The 18,737-nt window shown below is 40.1% G+C and overlaps 1 protein-coding gene across 5 annotated transcripts in view; it reads right to left on the reverse strand.

The window, feature by feature from the left end:
• Positions 1-18,737, reverse strand: part of MAP3K4 (mitogen-activated protein kinase kinase kinase 4) — a 121,613-nt gene that overhangs the window by 21,422 nt on the left and 81,454 nt on the right. For 3 of the 5 annotated variants that reach the window (XR_005201721.1, XM_017537984.2, XM_017537968.2), the window contains exons 6-15: positions 13,935-14,092; positions 10,420-10,536; positions 8,846-8,945; positions 8,662-8,745; positions 7,430-7,696; positions 5,918-6,067; positions 4,208-4,369; positions 3,285-3,418; positions 2,401-2,479; positions 1,651-1,729 (exon numbers count right to left, since the gene is read on the reverse strand). Coding sequence is in view for 4 of the 5 variants with exons in the window: in XM_017537984.2 (XP_017393473.1) it covers positions 1,651-1,729; positions 2,401-2,479; positions 3,285-3,418; positions 4,208-4,369; positions 5,918-6,067; positions 7,430-7,696; positions 8,662-8,745; positions 8,846-8,945; positions 10,420-10,536; positions 13,935-14,092 (1,330 nt within the window). In the remaining variant the exon portion in view is untranslated. The remainder of the gene's footprint in view (positions 1-1,650; positions 1,730-2,400; positions 2,480-3,284; positions 3,419-4,207; positions 4,370-5,917; positions 6,068-7,429; positions 7,697-8,661; positions 8,746-8,845; positions 8,946-10,419; positions 10,537-13,934; positions 14,093-18,737) is intronic. The other 2 variants (XM_017537988.2, XM_017537977.2) reach the window with 1 other exon arrangement.

The following is an 18,737-nucleotide window of genomic DNA, read 5'->3' on the forward strand; positions in this document are numbered from 1 at the left end:
GCTTACATACCAGGTTGTTATTTGTTATGTGCTTAGAACAGAGGGAAAGGAAGAAAGTAAGCAACATTAACAACAAAACGAGTTAACGTGCTCTCATTTTCATTCATTTCTTTTGTAAGAAAAGAACACAAAACCAAATGATGACCCCTTTTTTGTATGGAACACTAGAATTTACACAATATTATTTATTTAATCCTCCTTAGCATCCAGTTTCATTCATTAAAAGGGGAGGCTCAATAATGTTAAATGAGCAGCTCCAGGTCAATTGCTGTCCAGGGCCCTGACAGTTCAGTTCCACTAAACCACAGGGGCCGAGAGGACAAAGGACCATGTGAGCCTCCCGAGAGTGCTATTAATTAACTGTCCCACTGCAGTTTGGCACACATGTTGAAAGATGAGTGACTCAGATGTTACCAGTGACTACCATTGGATTATCGAAGTATGAGTATTTTTTCTTTTGCAATCTTTTTTTACATTGATGAATTTTCTAAAGGTGTATCTCCCATATTTTTCTACATACTTTTTCTACATTGTAATTTTTCCACAATGAAAATAATTCCTTCTGTAATAAAATATTTTTTAAAAATAATTCTTACTGAATTATCAATTATGTTCTTAGAGAAGTTAAGAGATCAGAAAATCAAAATTATTGATAATATGCTTAAGCAAAAGCCTGATGAGACAATAACATGCTTTATATAAAATGCTCAAACAGTCTTACAAATGATAACTTTCATTTTCATAACAACCTTGGGAGAAAAAGAGGTATAAACTGAGTGGATCTTGAAGATTAAAAAATCAACAATTAAAACCCATTCTACTTACTTTTCTGTAGCTAGCAAGTACCCTCTACGAAGTATAGTTGGTGTTCAATAAATTTATTATTTATGAATTTTTCGTGTGTAATTTAAATTGCATAAAATTTCTAAGTTTTCTTTTTTGGGTGTTTATTACTTATAAATAGTTTCATTTTCTATACAAACTATCTCAAGAATGACATAAGACATAGCTCTTTTTTAATATATATTTTGTTTTCAAAGTTTCAACATATACTAGAAAAGTGTTAATCATTCAACGTGACTAAAACTGTACATGAACTAAAATCAAAAATTGTAATTGAAGTAATATATATTGCAGCATAACTTAACTTGATGTTTTAAAAAGTAAAACCAAATCAAAATTTACTACAGTTGGTGGGAAGGTGGGTACTTGGGAAAGCTGTGGAGAAATGGACACTGTTGTCCTCAAAGGTGAGGAAGGAGCGTCAAAGAAGTGATCTGCAGCCACCCGCAGCGAGGCGGTTCTTGCTGCTTGCCAGACAATGCCCTCTTCCAGTCCTTCCTCCCCATCAGGAAAGATGGCAAGGGGGAAAAAAGAATGGTAGTAATGCTATAGAAAAAACAAATGTATAATTTAATACTGCTGGCTAGCATGGAATAGCTTATGGTTGACATTTTAATCTTCCTGTTGGATTTAGAAAGATTGCTATGGAGTTCTCTATCTATACACCTCATTTCTGTCCCTCTTATTGTCATTTTCCTGAATATTCTTAAAACAGCTCTTATACCATTTTAAACAACTGCAATTACAAAAGGATTTGTCCACTCAAATCATTATGTTCCAGAAGAAATGCTGTAACGGCTGTCTTACCAAGGTACAAACCTGTAACAGGACTGTGTGGTTTTCCTATGACATGGCCAATGCATTCATTCATCAAGGCTTGTAAACTCTAGAAACCAAAACACAATGGGAAAGGTAAAGAGAAAAAATGCATACTTCCTTAATTATATAAGTAGCACAAATTGACTTTCAGCATATTTTTAAAAACATGTTACCCAAATATTTTCTGTAGTTTAAAAGAAAATAAGTATAAACACAAATTGTATGTAATTTAATAGAATGTCTTATCATTTTTATAAATAAAAGCAAATCCATAACACAATGATGTGTACAAGCAAAGAACTTTTCATGTAATCGTCTCTACTACTACGACAATGAATGAATTCACACTTTGAGCAACATCATGTTAATCTGATGACACTTATGAGACTAACAGTGATAATATTCAACACGAGTATGATGCTCTCAAATGGTGCACGTTGAAGTAAAAGAGCTAATCCTTTTTCTGCCCCAAAGCAGCAGCTATGATGGCAGTAAAAACATAAAACTAACAAATATTTTAGGGCCAGGGTTTACAAACTAGACATTGACTTAATTGAACACCAGTGTTATAAGAAGAAAAAAATATCTTACTCTGCTATTAGGAATACTTTAATTTCCCAGCATTATCATCACACAAAAAATATTTAGAACCACTATTACATGTAAAACATACACAACCAGAAAATAAAGAGTCACTGACTTATTTTACAATGAAAAAAACTTTAGAATATTCCATACCAAGAAGTCATCTTCTGGTAAAGCTGAAATAAAGGCAGGTTCAATTGCTTGTAGAAAATCAAAACCTTGAGTTGCCCACCTAGTACATGAAAAAGTTCAGTAATCACAAAACAACCAAGAAAATGCTGTAGCAGTTTTAGACTGCACAATACTAAAAAGTAACATAATTAAAATTATTAGCTAGGAGAAAACACTTTTTTTTTTTTTTTGCCTGGGTTCACTAAGTTTACAGTGTGACCTTTTGGAAAATTTAAAATTTAATTTTGTTTTGAAACAAATGGGAAACATGGAAGAGGATTTTAGACATGATAGGGGCCATTTGTAATTTAACCATTATTTATGAGTTTTATAACATAAAGTTCCTACTTTGAGTCTCAGGTACAGCAAATGTATTTTCTCTAACTTGCAGAAACAGCTTAATGACTTTAAAAAACTGCCCCATGATATCCCTCCATTACAAATCACAGAACACTCAGCTATTTTTCACAGTCAAGACGCTTTAATACCTATGTTTACTTTAGTGGAGTTACTATTGCATTTCAGATGATTCACCCATTTCCCCCCTGCAAATTCCAAAATGACTTCTTAATGAATAAATTTCATAAGGGAGGAAAAAACATTAGTGATCAGGAAGACTTGTCAAAGGAGAACAGGAGTTCCCTTTAAGGTAACTCCAGTTTGGAAGAACTTAAAAAAAATTTTTTTCCTAAGAGTTATGCAGTTTTCGTTATGTATTTTTCCATTAAAAAAAAAAACCTGATCACCGAAGAGCTTAGAGTATTCTCTTTCATGTCATCTGCTCAAACATATCCCATAGGACATACATGAACAACTACTACCAACCCCACATGATGCATTCCAGAAACATCCTAGTTGGTCATTACCTGGGTCTTGTACCTCTACCGCTCTCACATTTAGTCAGGACATAATTCATCCACTTCCGAGCAAAGTTTATGTATTTGTCTCCTATCTTCTGTCTAAACTCCCCAGACATCAAACGAACAACTTCTTTATGATACTGTAAGAAGATTTCATGTATATCAAAATGAAGAAAACAATCATTAAACAATACCACATGCTATAATACCATGTCTGTTTAAATGTTTTCTAAAAACAAAAAGTGAAATCCAATTAAAATTTCTATATTTTGAATAGTATGAACAATTATAGAAAGCATAGTGTTTTAAAATGCAGTTTCATAAATGTTTTACTCCAGAGTTTAAATTAAGAGTGTGCTTTTATGATATAAAACATCTTTTTTAAAGTTTTAAAATGTAAGTGGATGGTCGTTAGCACAAAATAAAAGTCAGGCAACTACTTAACAGTTTAAAAGTAAACTAACATCTCTGATATTCATGAGTGATATAAGATGATATTCTTTTTTTTTTTTTTTTTTTTGAGATGGAGTTTCACTCATGTTACCCAGGCTGGAGTGCAATCGCACGATCTCGGCTCACCGCAACCTCCGCCTCCTGGGTTCAGGCAATTCTCCTGCCTCAGCCTCCTGAGTAGCTGGGATTACAGGCACGCACCACCATGCCCAGCTAATTTTTTGTATTTTTAGTAGAGACGGGGTTTCACCATGTTGACCAGGATGGTCTCGATCTCTTGACCTCGTGATCCACCCGCCTCGGCCTCCCAAAGTGCTGGGATTACAGGCTTGAGCCACCGCGCCTGGCCAAGATGATATTCTTAAACTGTGATTACGATTAATATCAGATTTACTGCAAAAGATTCCTAAAACTTTCTGGAAGTTATCAAGCAATTACTAAACTGTACTATGTGTTTTCTCTTATTCTCAACCTACCTCAAATCCAAAATTGTACCCCTGAATCATTGCTTCTCGGTAGTACTGTTGCAAGGTGACAGATTCAGATTCATCAACCTCAGCATCAAATTCTGATGTGAACATGTGGTCCACGCGGTCAATGGCATTGCTTATTCTGTTGCATAGCTCTAATGCATCATTCTAAAGAGTCCCAAACCATGATTAGTCCAAAATGAAGCAAATCATACAATACTTACCACATTTTAAAGAAATATTTTGTTCACCATCACACAGACATTAACCACTGCCAACACTTAGCCACTTTTAATTACTAAAAGGAATTATTAAATATAGAGGAAATTACGTTATTTTCATTTTTATATGGCATTCTTAAACAGAAGAGAAAAAAATGCATTTAAAATGATGAAGTCTAACTACAATCTGGTCTTGGAACAGATGCTTATATCTTTAATATTTTTATATATCAACCACCTGTTGTTTTCTTCTCTTGGGACAGTTGCTCAACCGTAAGTACGGTTGCAATTCCACAGAGTGAAAAAGCCCAGGAACTTCTAGATGACCTCCACAGTGTCCTTGAATCATGCAGTCCTCATTTCCCTGCTACTCCCTAGTCCAGGGGTTCTCTTCTGGGGTGGATTCTTCTCCCTCCCCTCAACATCTGGAGACACTGTCCAGAGAAGTTTCTGACTGTCAAAATTTGGAGGAAGGAGTGGACTCTACTAGAGGCCAGAGATGTTGCTAAACATCCTAAAATGCACAGGACAGACCTCCACAACAAAGAATTACTGGCCCAAATGTCCACATCGAAGAGGCTGAGAAGCCTTGTCCTGGCCTGAGCTTTCGTAACCTCTCTCGGCAATACCACAATAGCTCCAAATTGGTCTCCCTTTCTACCCGCCCTTACACACACGTGTGCACACAAGGTCTCCATCAGGCAAGCCCCTTGTTATGGTTACAAAATATTCTTTGAATAATCTACAAGAGAGATAACCTAAATATGTAGTTAATAGATATTTACAGATAAATCAGACAAATCAGATTGACAAAAGAAAAACAAATGTTTATGAAATGACTTGTAATTTCAGAGAGTGTTTCTTCTTCAAGAAGTTAAGCCTTTAATGTGAATAAGAAGGCGTAACTGATGGCCTAGAAAAGTATGATGAGATCAAGACTGATAAGTGCGATACAAAATATAAAGTATCAAAACCAGAAAATAATGGGAAAAGACAGCCAGGCTGTGGCTTGTCATAAATTTTGAAAGGCCTTTGTGCTTCTCTGCAACTGTTTGTTTTTCTATTATATTTAATTTAAATTATTTATTAAACAATAAATAAATCTTCTACTACACATTACTGATATGGAGTACCTCTAGTAAATACTGAAGATTGTGAAAGGAGAAAGAAATTTACATTGGGAATGAAGAGACCTAAATTCCTAAATTTTCAGCTTTGACACTAACCAAGTCATGTAGCCATTATGAATTAGTCACATAAAGTTCAATTCTCTGTACTTTCCAATTATGAAGTTCTACACCTCCAGGAAGGATCTCAGAATCTGTAGTTTAGATGTAAGAAAATATCTATCAGGAAGAGAGGTGAGTGGGTAGGCAATTTAAGAGCTCAAGTTCCTTGGATGATATGACCTTACACATGTTACCACACACTGACTCTTCCACAGCATTTCAACAAAAATGAAAAATCTCAGCTTATGTAGAAGACAGTGTAATACCTTTAGCTGCTGCAAAGCTTTGGCGATGACCGGCTGACTGGATGTCTGCTCCTGGCACAGAGTTATAAGTCCCTCAATGGACTGCTGGAAAGCTTTTCTCTGAATTGTGAGATGGGCAGACTGTGTGACAACTAGTAAAAGATTATCCACCTGGGAGGAAAATCAAGTACAGGACATAAAAACCAACCCAGTTACTTAGTTATCATTCTAGTTCAACAGCAGTCCAAAAACAATGCCAATCTCAGAGATACCAGGCCAACAACCATCTGATCAGAAAGTCATTTTTAAACTACACAGCCACACACTTAGTGGACACTGACATCTGGGATATTCAGCACCATGGAGAAGAACCTTTGAGACTGCAGGCATGACATCTTTGAGATAGCCTAGAACTTCAAGTAGTTCAGTACTGCTAGTGCAGTGTGTATGTGCACATGCATACATGTACATGTGTGCACTCATGTGTGTATTGGACCAGCATGTGAAAAATGAAAATGTAGGAATAAGAGTGGAATCAGATGAAGGGCCTTATATTAAACATTAAGAAATAAAGACCCTATAACTTTTGTTCTTGAGGAGATAAAGAATCCTTGCAGTATTTTAAGTAGATCAGTTATGTAATCAGATGTATTAGAATGATCATTCTGAAAGCACAAAAACAAACACAGAATTGGAGAGACAGAAGGTGAGGCTTGATGCAGGGAAACTCAAAGTAAGAAACTGCAATTGTTCAAGAGAGGGATGGTGAAGTTCTGACTATAGCAGTTGCTCTGGGGATGCAGGGAAAGGATCACTTATTGAACATGCTTCTGGCTTGCCAAGGCAAGGTATTAACTGGAAAGGTGGGGGGCTGAATTTATATTAGCTGTCACACTTCCGGTTTAAACATATGAGTGAATGCAGAACCATTCACAGAGACAGGGAATATAAAAGCAGAGTTGTTGGGGCAAGGGATATGGCAGGCCAATATATACTCAGTTCTGGTGAGGCTGAGCTCAGGGTGCATATGAACACTCACCATAACTGTCCCTAAGCTGAACGCAGATGAATGGGAAGGCTTCCCACAGTTTATAACCAGTGAGTTACGGAAACTGTCATGAGGTCTCTGTTAGGTAGAGAGGGGACAGCCTTCACACACAAAAAAATGAAAATTAAATAACCAGTAAACCTGAGTACTTGGAGAACTGGGATTTCTAGAACTACAAATTATATTAGTGACATAACTCCTTTTACATCACAGCTCCACGGATCTAAGTACATGACTGAACTAAGAAAAGATATAAACCAAATAGATGGTTTATTTCTATTTCAGTATAATTTAACTTAACAGAATAATATATTAGTACAAATTATGCTGCAAAATTACCTATGAACGCATCAAGGTACATTTTTGGGAAGTATACACTTGTGATTACTAGGGTAATTAAACCCCTCATTCTTGAGCAGCTAACAGTTCATTCTTCCTAAAAGTCCTTTAAGTAACACTGCTGAAAGGATGGAGGTGAGATGTACCTGCATGTTTCTCAGGGTGTCAACCGTCTCCACCTGAGGCACAACTTTGACAGGCTGTGCCTTCCACGTGCCCCAGCTATCCTCTGAATCACGGGCTCGATCACTGTGCTTGGTCAGAAGCAGGTAGGTGTCAATGAGTACATCATCTGAATCTTTTGAACAGTCCTTTCCTGCAGCTGCATTGAGTAACTGCAAAATAATACTCTTCTCCTCAGCAAGTGTGTCTGGAACAAACACCTGTAAGTTTTCTAACCCAGGAATTTGTACCTGCAAAAGAAATAATCCAAAATCTTAAGGAACATTGTGCGTTAGAGAAATATGTTATTTAAAAACAAACAAACAAATAAACCAACCTAGGAAAGGAGAAGCAGGTTTGGGCAGGGGGATGTGGGAAGGGCACGAATTGGAGCAGTGAGGGAGTGGCAAGTAGCCGGGTTCAGTGTGACTGAAGAAGGCAGGAGGAGGAGAGTCTGTGAATGTACTGGAGGAGAGGCCTTACAGTCTCCCTGATTATTGGACATCCTCTTCAAGAAAATACTCGAGGGAGAAGCAAGACAGCCTGAAACAACCTCAGCCACTACTAGTTTGTGACACTTATAGAAAGTCACCTGGCTTAGGAAAAAGGCAAAAATTGTGAATACAGATTCTCTAATTATTCCAGGCAGGGGGCCAGGGGAAGGGTCATCATAAGAAGTCTCCTTGAGATCATTTTTTCAAGAGGACACATAGGGTGGTGCAGCACAGGTCATGCCTCCCACTCTCACTATGGGAGTGGGATGAAACTGTGGGATTGGGATAAAACATCCAGTGATGACATCACATACAGATTCTAACAGTGCTAAATCTCAAACAACTTAAAGTTGGTGACTCAAAATGTGGGTCAGTGATGACCAGGATCCTGATGTCAAAGTTTCAGTGTAAAAACCTTTGAACTGCTTCAGGAAAAATAAGGGTGAAAAAAAACCACTATTTTTAAATATGTATAATTAAACAGTATAAGTAAATTTTTTTATTATTTATCTACACTCTAAAGACAAGCTAGTAAGTCAAGTATGAACAAGGCTGTTTAATTGTTCCATTGGTAAATTATGGGACAGTCTTAAAACTGGGGTTGTGGTACAGCCTTCAAAACTTGCAATATTTACTACTTGGACCTTTAAGAAAAAGTTTGCCTGTTTTAGAATAAAGAAGGAAAGGCAAAATGTTTCAATCATACCATTTGAAGTACTTACCTTAACATACTGTTTTGATTTCAGAACACCCAGGAGGTCTCTAACTGGAGCTGAAAGCCTGAATTCTGCTGCTATTTCCAGGTCCTAGGATCACAGTTACAAGGAAACTTCTTTAGGGTTAGCATTAAAAAAATAAGACAATTGAAAAATAAGAAAAAGACACTAATCAGGATTGCAAGCTCACCTTTCTCAACATTTTAGCAAATCCAAGTGCTTTGGAGGCCCTTTCTCTGGCCTCATGGAAGAGCTCCTTCAGTGCCCGGCTGATCTCTATAACAGACCTCCTGCCAAGTGGATTCAAGTCCAGTTAGAACACACTAGGGAATACCCCAGGGGTGCAAAAGGGATTTAACAATAAAGAAGAAGCAAATTCTAAATCACAGTAAGAAGACTGCAGATTTTTTTAAACGGAACCAACGAATTGCTGAGGATATAGTCAAAATATTCAGAAGCCTGCTCCTGACAGTTTTGTAGAAAATATTCATATCCTTTTAATGTTAGCAGAGCACATTAAATAACCTTCACATAACAGGAAGCTCAATTTTCTTAAGATTCCATTGTGATCACTTCTTGGAGTTTAAAGCTAAGTTCTTAATTCCTGGCTCAAGATCTAAAAAGAAATATATACAGTGTAGACTGGTAAATATTTACCAACTGGCTGCCCCTAAATTACTATCTTATGTAGTGCATGCTGATTTCTGTGGTGTAAATACTCCCATCATAGTTAATTTCAAGGCAGCAGTATGATGTCACTGAGGAATGATTTGGGAGATGTGCTTGATCCGCTCACTCTCTTAGGCCAGGAGAAGCGGCTCCAGCACACCACTGCCCACGGCCCCCCTTTGAGATCTGTCACGAGTAAACAGAGTGTGTCATGAGAGACACTCTGCAGTTCACCATCTTAATTCCTGGATTCGCATGTTGATTTGGAATCAACATGCTTGGGGTTATTTTGAACCCACCATGTTAGATCTCAAACCTGTAAGAGCTACAAACTTATTAAGTCAATTTCTCAGCTATTCAGTATTTTCCCAGGTAAGAACCTGTGTGGGAACTTCTTTCTTTAACCTTGTCATAAAAACATATCAGGTGTTCTGAAACCCAAAAGGTATTTTTCATCAAACCATGAATGGTGACAGAAAACATTTTAGCTTTGGAGAAGTGAGTTCTATCTGAGCATTTGGTAAGTTTGAATCATATGATCTTGCTGATTATACGGCCACAAAGTTGCTATATGCCTGATACATATGCCACAAAGAGTAGCAATTTCAAAAGGTTCCACCTAAATACTATCTGCACAGAAATCTGAGGACATTCCAACAGAAAAGCCACAGTTTCATACACTTAAGCTTAAAGTTCAACAGAAGGAATAAACTAAGAATACAAATGTATCAAAATATCATTAAAATGTATTAATGGACCACTACACAGACTTTTTAACAACAGAAACTAATATATAAGGTATTCCAGACAACGTAAAGAAAATTTTACTCATTTTAGTCAACTTTATCTTTTTCTCTTAAGTTAGCACTATTTTTATCACACTAAATAAATTCTAAGTTTACCTTCAAAGAAAATTTCACATAAAACCGTATCTAAGAAATCATATGAAAAGACAAATAAATCCCTTTATAACTACTGCCCAAATTCTTCCAGGCCAACACAATTTGGTTTGAACAAGACCCCTTCTAGGATCTCACCAGGAGGAAGAAAACTACGAGGCAAGAAGCGGAAGAGGAAAGGAAACACGACTCCAACCTGATTTCGTCGGAAGCACTGCTGTCATCGGCACTGGTCCAAAATTCAGCACAGCTCTCCTCTAAGCCAACTTCTAAAAAACTTCCTGTAGATTTCAGCAGCATTCCTGCAATGTCACTAAGGAACAAAAGTAACAAAAATAAAACAGGGAAAAATTGTCCCTACTGATAGCCTGATTCTTGCCTGAGAAACTGAGAGGTTCAGCTACTGCTTTAGAAGTTTAAAAATCAACAATGAAATCCTTCTCTTAATATAAAACCATGAATGTGGAAAGGTAGAAATCTGGATATGGCATGTACCTACCTTTGTTCTACTACCACAGTATCTCACTATAAACCTGAAATCTTAATTGTATTCATAGTAGATGCGCAAACACTATTTCCATCTTAAATCTTAAAAATGGTGCAAAATGGCCTCAAACTAAATGATAGTTGAAAGGGGGAAAACTGAATTCCTTAAATGCAACTGTTTTTAAAAAGTTCCCCACAATTAGCTTTGTATAGTCAATAAACATGAAACACTCTACCTGGCTGATCCTTCTCACTGAATACACAATTCTAAATACCAGTGTTAAAATGTACACCTAAGTGTATAAAATGAATCTAAATGAGTGAAGTAAAATTCAACAATGGTTTACTGACCTCTACAATGTTCAAGGAAAAGGACTTATGATCTAGTAACAGAGAGCAGGTGGGTACAGAACCAATATCAGATGCAGCAGGAGGTAAGTGCTAGGCTTGTTGGAGGAGGAGAAAGGACCAATCCTCCTCGAAGGCACAGTCACAGACCCAGCTGAAAGCATGGCTTCATGTCAGAAAGCCCTGCAATGGGCCTTGCTGGCAAATGCGGAATTTTAACAGGTGGATTAATGGTGGGAAGAGGAAAATCTGCAAGGAAGAAAATGGAAAAGGAGGAACGAAAGTCCAGGAAGAACAATAAATATAATTAAAAAGCATAAAGATGTGTCCAGCAAGAAGCGTGTTCGTGAAAAAAGAAAATCATCTAATCTGAAGAGTAGTGGGTATTTAGGCTACAAAGGGACAGGGGAACAGGACCAGGAAAGTCCTGGGGCCATGCTGTGGAGGGCATCGGATGTCATGTTCATTAGTTTGGCATTTGGTAAGCAAAGAGGGTATATTTAAAATATATGATTGGGAAAGGGGCCTGATTGAAAACATGCTTTTAAAAAGAAGATTATGCAAAGTTACTAGAATGTACTTATTTAACAAATATTGAATGCCTATTATGTATTAAGCAGCAGCAACCAAAACAGGTAACAGCCCTCCAGTGGATGGAGAAAAACAATAAATAAAACTAAAAAGGAAAATGTATGGTACTTCAGCTTATTGGTAAGTGCCATAGAGAAAAGGAACAGAGAAAAAAGCTAAGGAGTACTTGTGGGTAGGACTTTCCATCTTAAATAAACTGAGAACATAACATCAGGATAAAGACCTGAAGGAACTGGGAAAACGAATCATGAAAGTAACTGGGGGGAAGAGCACTCCATGGAGAGGGGCCAGCTGGTGAAAAGGGCTGGAGACAGTGAGGGAGTCACTGTGGCTGGGAAGTGAGCACAGGAGGGTCTAGAAGCAGGACAAAGACGTAATGAGAAATTGGACCATGTCAGGCCGTGCGGGCCACTGTTAGGCAGTCTTTCATTTCCTAAGATGGGGAGCCACTGGGAAATCTGGAGGAGACAATGGTCTAACATAACTTTAACCAGACCATTCTGGCTGTGGCATTGAGAATAAGCTCAAGGAGGCTTCAGGCAGAAGTAGGGAGGCTGTTTGGAAAGCTGCTGCAGTAACACACGTGAGAAATGACAACTTGGGAAGAGTGGGAGCGTGGAGTGCTTGAGAGGCAGAGGTCAGATTCTAGATATACCCTGAAAGGACAGCCAAAAAGACTCAAGGTAGTGTGTGCAGGAAATAAAGGAGTCAGGGTTGATCCCAACACTGACAAACCCTGGGAGAAACAGTGTTTGAAGCAGAAGCTGCTGCTCTAATACAACAGACAAAATGCAGTGAAGTCCAGAGCTGGAATAAAAGTGGACTGTTCACAAGAAGGGGCAACGAAAACATTCTGGAGCTTCTCGGAGCGAGGGTCATGAAGGCAAAGGCCAGGACTGTGCCTAGGGAATCTGAATGACAAGCAAAAGATGGAAACACTAAGACTGACAAGAGGAATTGTGGGTACAGTGACATTACACAACATGAATTTGTAGTGAAACTACACAGTAACCTTTAAAAACATTTCTTCAACAAAGCTTGACAGGTGGGAAACAGAAAATGCAAACAAGGAATTAGGCAAAGCAGAATCATGGAAAAGTAAGGGGGCAGAGATATTGCAAATGACAATGAATCTCTTTTTAAAAAAGGCTGACTATGGACACCAAGTTCAACAGAAAGGTAAAGCCAGCCTGGGGATCACAGCCTGACGGAACAGAGTTATGAGAGGAGAGCAAGATCACTGTCCACTCCAAATAAAGAGAGAGGATGCAAAAAGGACTCGCGATTAGAACAGAGAAGCAGATACAAGATTCTGAGATACTGAACATAGGAGAGATTGGTGGACTCAGGTGCAAAGCTAAAGTCACACCGATGGAACTGCACAAGTCACACCGATGGAACTGGGAGACAGGGTAGGCAGGCAGAAGCCGCTGCTCTAATGCAACAGACAAAATGCAATGGGGTCTAGAATTAAAACAGGCATCATCTATGAGCCTTTATAAAAGGGAGACAGCAAAAATCAAATCGCTGATGAGACAAGCGGGAGAAGGCAGTGCCACCAGACAGCAGCAGAATCTAAAGCACGGAAGGACACTGATGCTCATCTAAGTCAAAGTAAGTCCCACGTGCAGCAGCCACCAGCAAGGACCATGGAGATGCACCCTGTGCCCAGCAATCCCAAGCTTGCATGCAAGAAAAGATGCTCATTTCCTAGAACTGACAGCCCAGCCCTGTGACTGCACTGCCCTCTTCATGATTCCCTCTTGTTTACATTTCTGTAACTTCACCCTGTGTACACCCAATTCATAAAGAGAGTCTATGATGAGCACTACATTCCCAAACAGTGGCAGGAAATAAGTTCTGGTGTCCCCACTGAGACTGAAAGACTAGGTATCTTCTACTCTTAAAGGACTTATATTTTCCTTCCTTTTATTAGAGGGAAAAGAGGGGTTTATTCTAGGGCAGAAGTTATCAAGTTCAAAGCTGACATCTGAATGGATAATTCTATCGTGGGGTCATTCTGAGCACCCCCTGTGAACGCGCAGCAACTCCTCTCTCCCCTGCCCACTCGCTGCCAGGAGCACCTTCCCAGTCATGACCATCAGGTGTCTCCAGATACTGCCCAATGTCCCCAAGGGAGCAAAATCCCCCAACTGAGATATGAGATACGGATCATTGCAATTTTCACATAACTAAACGTACAAACACACAGGAGAGAATCCGTGAGTAAACTGGGAGTGAGTGAGAAGGTGAGGACGTCGCGTTCAGAAGCACAAGGATTCCTACCAGAAAAGCTTCCCGGCCTGCGCTTCTCCTCCCCGTATGTAATGAGTTATTTCTTTGGTGAAATTCCATTCTTCTTCTAACAGGTTTTTTAAACTATGGGATGCTTGAGGTAATTGCTGTAGCATTTGGATCCAGCTTCTCATGTAATCAAAATACACCTTAAATACAAAACGTAAAGGGAGACATTTGAGAACAGAACTCGGCAACTCAGTGCTCTCACCTGAAAGCTGCACATCAGCAGGGCAAGGTCAGGGGAACTGTCACAGGTACGCAGCACCGAAAGAAACAACTTTCTCACCACTGTTAGCTGAGGTCCAAATGAGGATTTAAAAAAAAATCACAAAACTAACTCCTCAGCAATTGAACACACTGTTTATAATCCCTTCAAAATCCTAACAAAATAACAAAACTGTTCACAATGTACAATAAAGGGGTAAATCAAAAGGACAGCACCTAGAAATTTTCATTATGTACTGTGAACGTTATTCCTTTAAGAGACTGGGATCTTCACTTAATGACCTATTTTAGCTAGAGACGGCACATCACGTGCAGAGAGGAGGACGTCAACACCCTTCTTCACACTGTCCCTTCCTAACATCCAGATTTGCGTGATAAAATGTTTCCAAGCTTTGCAACACATAAACTACGATCTACAACCAAATATCCAGTTGTTCTGAAGTGAGATTTATGCCCACCCCAAGTCCTATTACGAGAGCTTTCCTGATCCTAAATCCTCCTTTGGATTTATCTCTTGGTCAGCAGGTTTCAACTGTCAAACGGTTTTTCTCAACAGGCTCGCAAAGGCCACATTCTAGAACAAGCCTGTCTATGGTCTCTTTTACTTAAAGAATAGCTTGATGGGGTAGGAAATCTTTGAGTCACACAATCTCTCCCTCAGAACTTCTCAGACATCACTCCGCTCCCTTCCAACACCGAGTGTGACTCAGCGTGAAGTCGTCTGACAGCAGCCTGAGCGCCACCCACCACTGCTCTCCCACATCCTGAAGGTGACTACACTTGGGTTTCTACACTTAGATGTTTACAGGATTTCTTTCTCTATCCTTGGGTTTCAGTTTTTTCACCAGGCTACATCTCGGACTTCATTGCTGGGAAAGATATTTTTCTGAAATCCAGTAATAACTTCCAGTAGGCAAATCTGAAGTCTCTTCTTTATTTCAAGGCAACTTTCTTCTGTTTATTGTTCACTGTGTCTGAGTCCTCCACCCTGCAGGTGTGTGGCGTGACTGTAGTCCTTGGTCTGTTTTGACTAGAGTTGTATATGCAGAGTCTGCAATTCATGGGTCTATCGTCCTCAACGCCAGGCTCAAAACCGCCCTTTCACTTCTTGGTGGGCTCCCCCGTCTCCGTGGCTCTCCTGAGGTCAGCATTTCTTCCTTGCAGCCCCCAAGGGGCAACTACCTGTACACTCAAGGGCTGCAAAGTCAGCTTCCCCCGGTTCCCACTGATCCTTTTTTCTTTCTTGAGATGGAGTCTTGCTCTGTTGCCCAGGCTGGAGTGCAATGGTGCGATCTTGGCTCTGCAGCCGCTGCCTCCCAGGTTCAAGTGATTCTCCTGCCTCAGCCTCCTGAGTAGCTGGGACTACAGGTGTGTGCCACCACACCCGGCTAATTTTTGTATTTTTAGTAGAGATGGGGTTTTGCTATGTTGGCCAGTCTGGTCTCAAACTCCTGACCTCAGGTGATCCACCCGCCTCAACCTCCCAAAGTGTAGAAATTACAGTCAAGAGCCACCATGACCAGCCCCAAATACTCCTTTTAAACCATAAATTTATACATATACTTCTTTAGAAAGCAAAACAAAAGAAATACCCTGCCCCTTTAAGATTTCTGTCATCCCACACCGTTGGCCCTCATCTGACAGTCTTCCCTCCATCTTGGGCTCGGCCACCCTACCGTGGCTTAGCATCACGTGGAAAATCCATCAGACACTTCTTCAGTCCAGCTTCCTGAATGCCTCCACCTCCAGTGGCCCTTCCTCCACTTTTGATGAGGTTCCACCTTGGATCTTGTCATTGCCAGAACTGCTCCACCCCCCAATCGCCAGTTTAAACACCCTGATAATAAGGCCTCCACTCCTCCTTCCAGCAGATTTGTTCAACCACAACCACTGCAAAATGTCTTAACCCTGTCTGAACCCCAGCCCACTGGCTGCTCATCTTTCTCCAACTCACAACCCCCTCTTTGTTCACTTTCCTCCGGCTTCAGTTCAGATCCCATGGTCTTATCCTTTCCAGCACTGCTATCGGCATGCTGGCACCCCCGCTGCTGACCGCACCCTGCAGCCCCTTACTGTCCTTTCATCTCACCTGTCTGTCAAGACCCCAAAGCTGGCTTAAGCCTAACCATCCCATTCCCCGTGCCCACACTCAAGAAGCTGGGGGTACTAATAATCACCAGCCACACGGCGAACATTTCTGGGAATTCTATTTCTATCTCTACTTGGCTCACTTTCCTTCTTTCTAGAGTCACTAGTTTGTGACTTCCCGTTTTCCTCCAACCGTCAATACCCACCACCACCCATTCTCAGCAGATGATCTCCACCTCTCCACAAACAAAAATAGAAGTCATTTGGTATAAAATCTTTCATCTTCCTGGTCCCAAACGCGCAAACCTACAAGGTTACATCCTCGCTTCGTCCCTTCTTTATAGCAGAGGAACTACTGTTCCTCCTAATCCCAATGCTTGTGCTTTGAGTTTGAGACCCATCTCCTCCAAAAGTCTGAGGAATCTCACCCTTTTCTCATACATACATAGATATTCCACCCCCCCATCCCCATCTCTGTCCCTTAGCAAAGTCAAGACTGAGGGCTTTCAAATGCCCTCAGCCCAACTTAAAACTCCTCACCAGACTCACATCTTCATCATCACCCAGCTGCAGAAGCTGGACACCCACAGTCACTCCTGACACCTTGTCTACATTTGATCCACTCGAGTACTGCCATTTCACTGCCTACGTTTCTTCCGAATCCTTCCACTTCTTTCACCCTCTAACCCAAGGACTCGCATGTGTACTCCTGGAATGACCTCGAACTGTTCCTCTCACATCTGCTCTGGACCCCCAGCCCAGTCTTCACCTGCAGCCAGAGCCCTCCACAGGCTGCCTGGGGTGCCTTGTCCTTGCCAGGCTCCCTTCCCACATGGACAGCACCTGCTGCCAAAAAGGGGTTTCTCTTGATCGCTATATAAATTACAAAGCAAAGGGGCTAAAAAATATTCTAAAAATTATTCTACAAGTATCACCCAGAATAAACAAACGTTAATATGTTGTCATATTTGGTTGAGATATGTTGTTGATTTTTTTTTTAAGTTTTAGGGAACATGTAGATATTTTTTCAATAAGAAATAAGACACCAGATGTTAGTTTCTCCTTTGTTCTCTCTTCTCTTTCCTCCCTCTCCAGAGGCAATAATGATCATGAACTGAGTACATTTCCTTCTAGTCTATAAGCTTTTTAAAACAATCTCTTATTATAGAAACTATAATATATAGTACTGTTTGGTCTAAGTTTTTCATCTGTTACCTAAACTACATAAGTTTAAGCAACTTTCAGGTAAGTTGCAATGCTCCATCCTCAGAGAAGCCCAACCTCCACACAAAGTCAAATCTAACTACAGCCCACAAAAGACCTGTGCCTTTCCTGGGGGCATTTTTCTTGGCTGCAGTCTGTTCATATGGTCCTACAATCCCCATGGTCCCACCATTCTTAAACTCCAAGAGGGAGTTTATGCTTGGCACTAGTTCCTCAGGCACTGCATGGTGCCTGCCTGGCATATAGTAGATACTCAAGAACTAATCTGTAGGATGAAAAATTAAAGCTTCCCTCCTCCTTTGCTCTTTATACTTCTGCAGAAACTCGAACTGTGCACACGTAAGCTCTCTTGTGTGTCTTCTACAAATACCACATCTTGTCCATCATGTTCATATTTTCACTCCTTATAAGTTCTTTTTACCTGGTTTCCTTAAGGCTATCACATGTTCCTACATCATGTATTATTGCTTTATTATATTTACTATCTTGGTGATTTCTGAGGCCAGGGACACAGGAAATGAGACAGTTCACAGCTTCAATTTAGATTTGACGCTCCGAATGCTCACCAAGTTATTTCCTTTGACCTATATGGCTTAAGCGTCTCAGTTTTTCAAGTACAATGGATGTCCTAACACAGAGCAAAGCCCCCGAAGTCACAGACTTTCTGCATCATAACTTGCTAATCACTGCTTCCCCTCCCCCTGCTAAGAGAACTCCCATTTGGCAGTCTTCCTGGTGACCAGAGGACGCTGCAGTGTGGCTCGAGCTCCTTCTGTCCAGCAGCTCTTCAGTCAGCAGAAGAATCCCTGGAGAGACATGCTCGCCTCCATCACGGCTGTCACCTCCCTACATATCAAGGCTCTAATTAATCTCTGGGTGGGCCTTCTGCGCTGAGGGTGGAAGAGTATTTAGAGCTTGTGTTCACTTTTGTTTTGGTCTATATTTTGAGGCAAATAACTCTAACAGTATTTTGATTTTTGGAAGGGTAAAGGATACCGTGGCCAATCTCCTCCTTTTCTGAAGAAGGAATTTTTTATTTTCTGTTTTCGGTGGGTTTCCAGACAAGGGTGTTGTGTTAAACATAATTTGATTGCCAGTTCAATTGCTTTTCTTTCCTTCCTTCCTAACAGAAACACTGGTTTTATTTGGGCTCCCCTAGTCCTCAGAACACACCTCTTCCCTGAGCCTTCTAGCACATTATAGGCCATAATTTTAAAGCACTGACAGTTTCTAGTTTTTTCATCTGTGAGAAGA

Source organism: Cebus imitator, unplaced genomic scaffold (assembly GCF_001604975.1).
Source record: "Cebus imitator isolate Cc_AM_T3 unplaced genomic scaffold, Cebus_imitator-1.0 Scaffold6, whole genome shotgun sequence".
Taxonomy (NCBI): Eukaryota; Metazoa; Chordata; class Mammalia; order Primates; family Cebidae; genus Cebus; species Cebus imitator.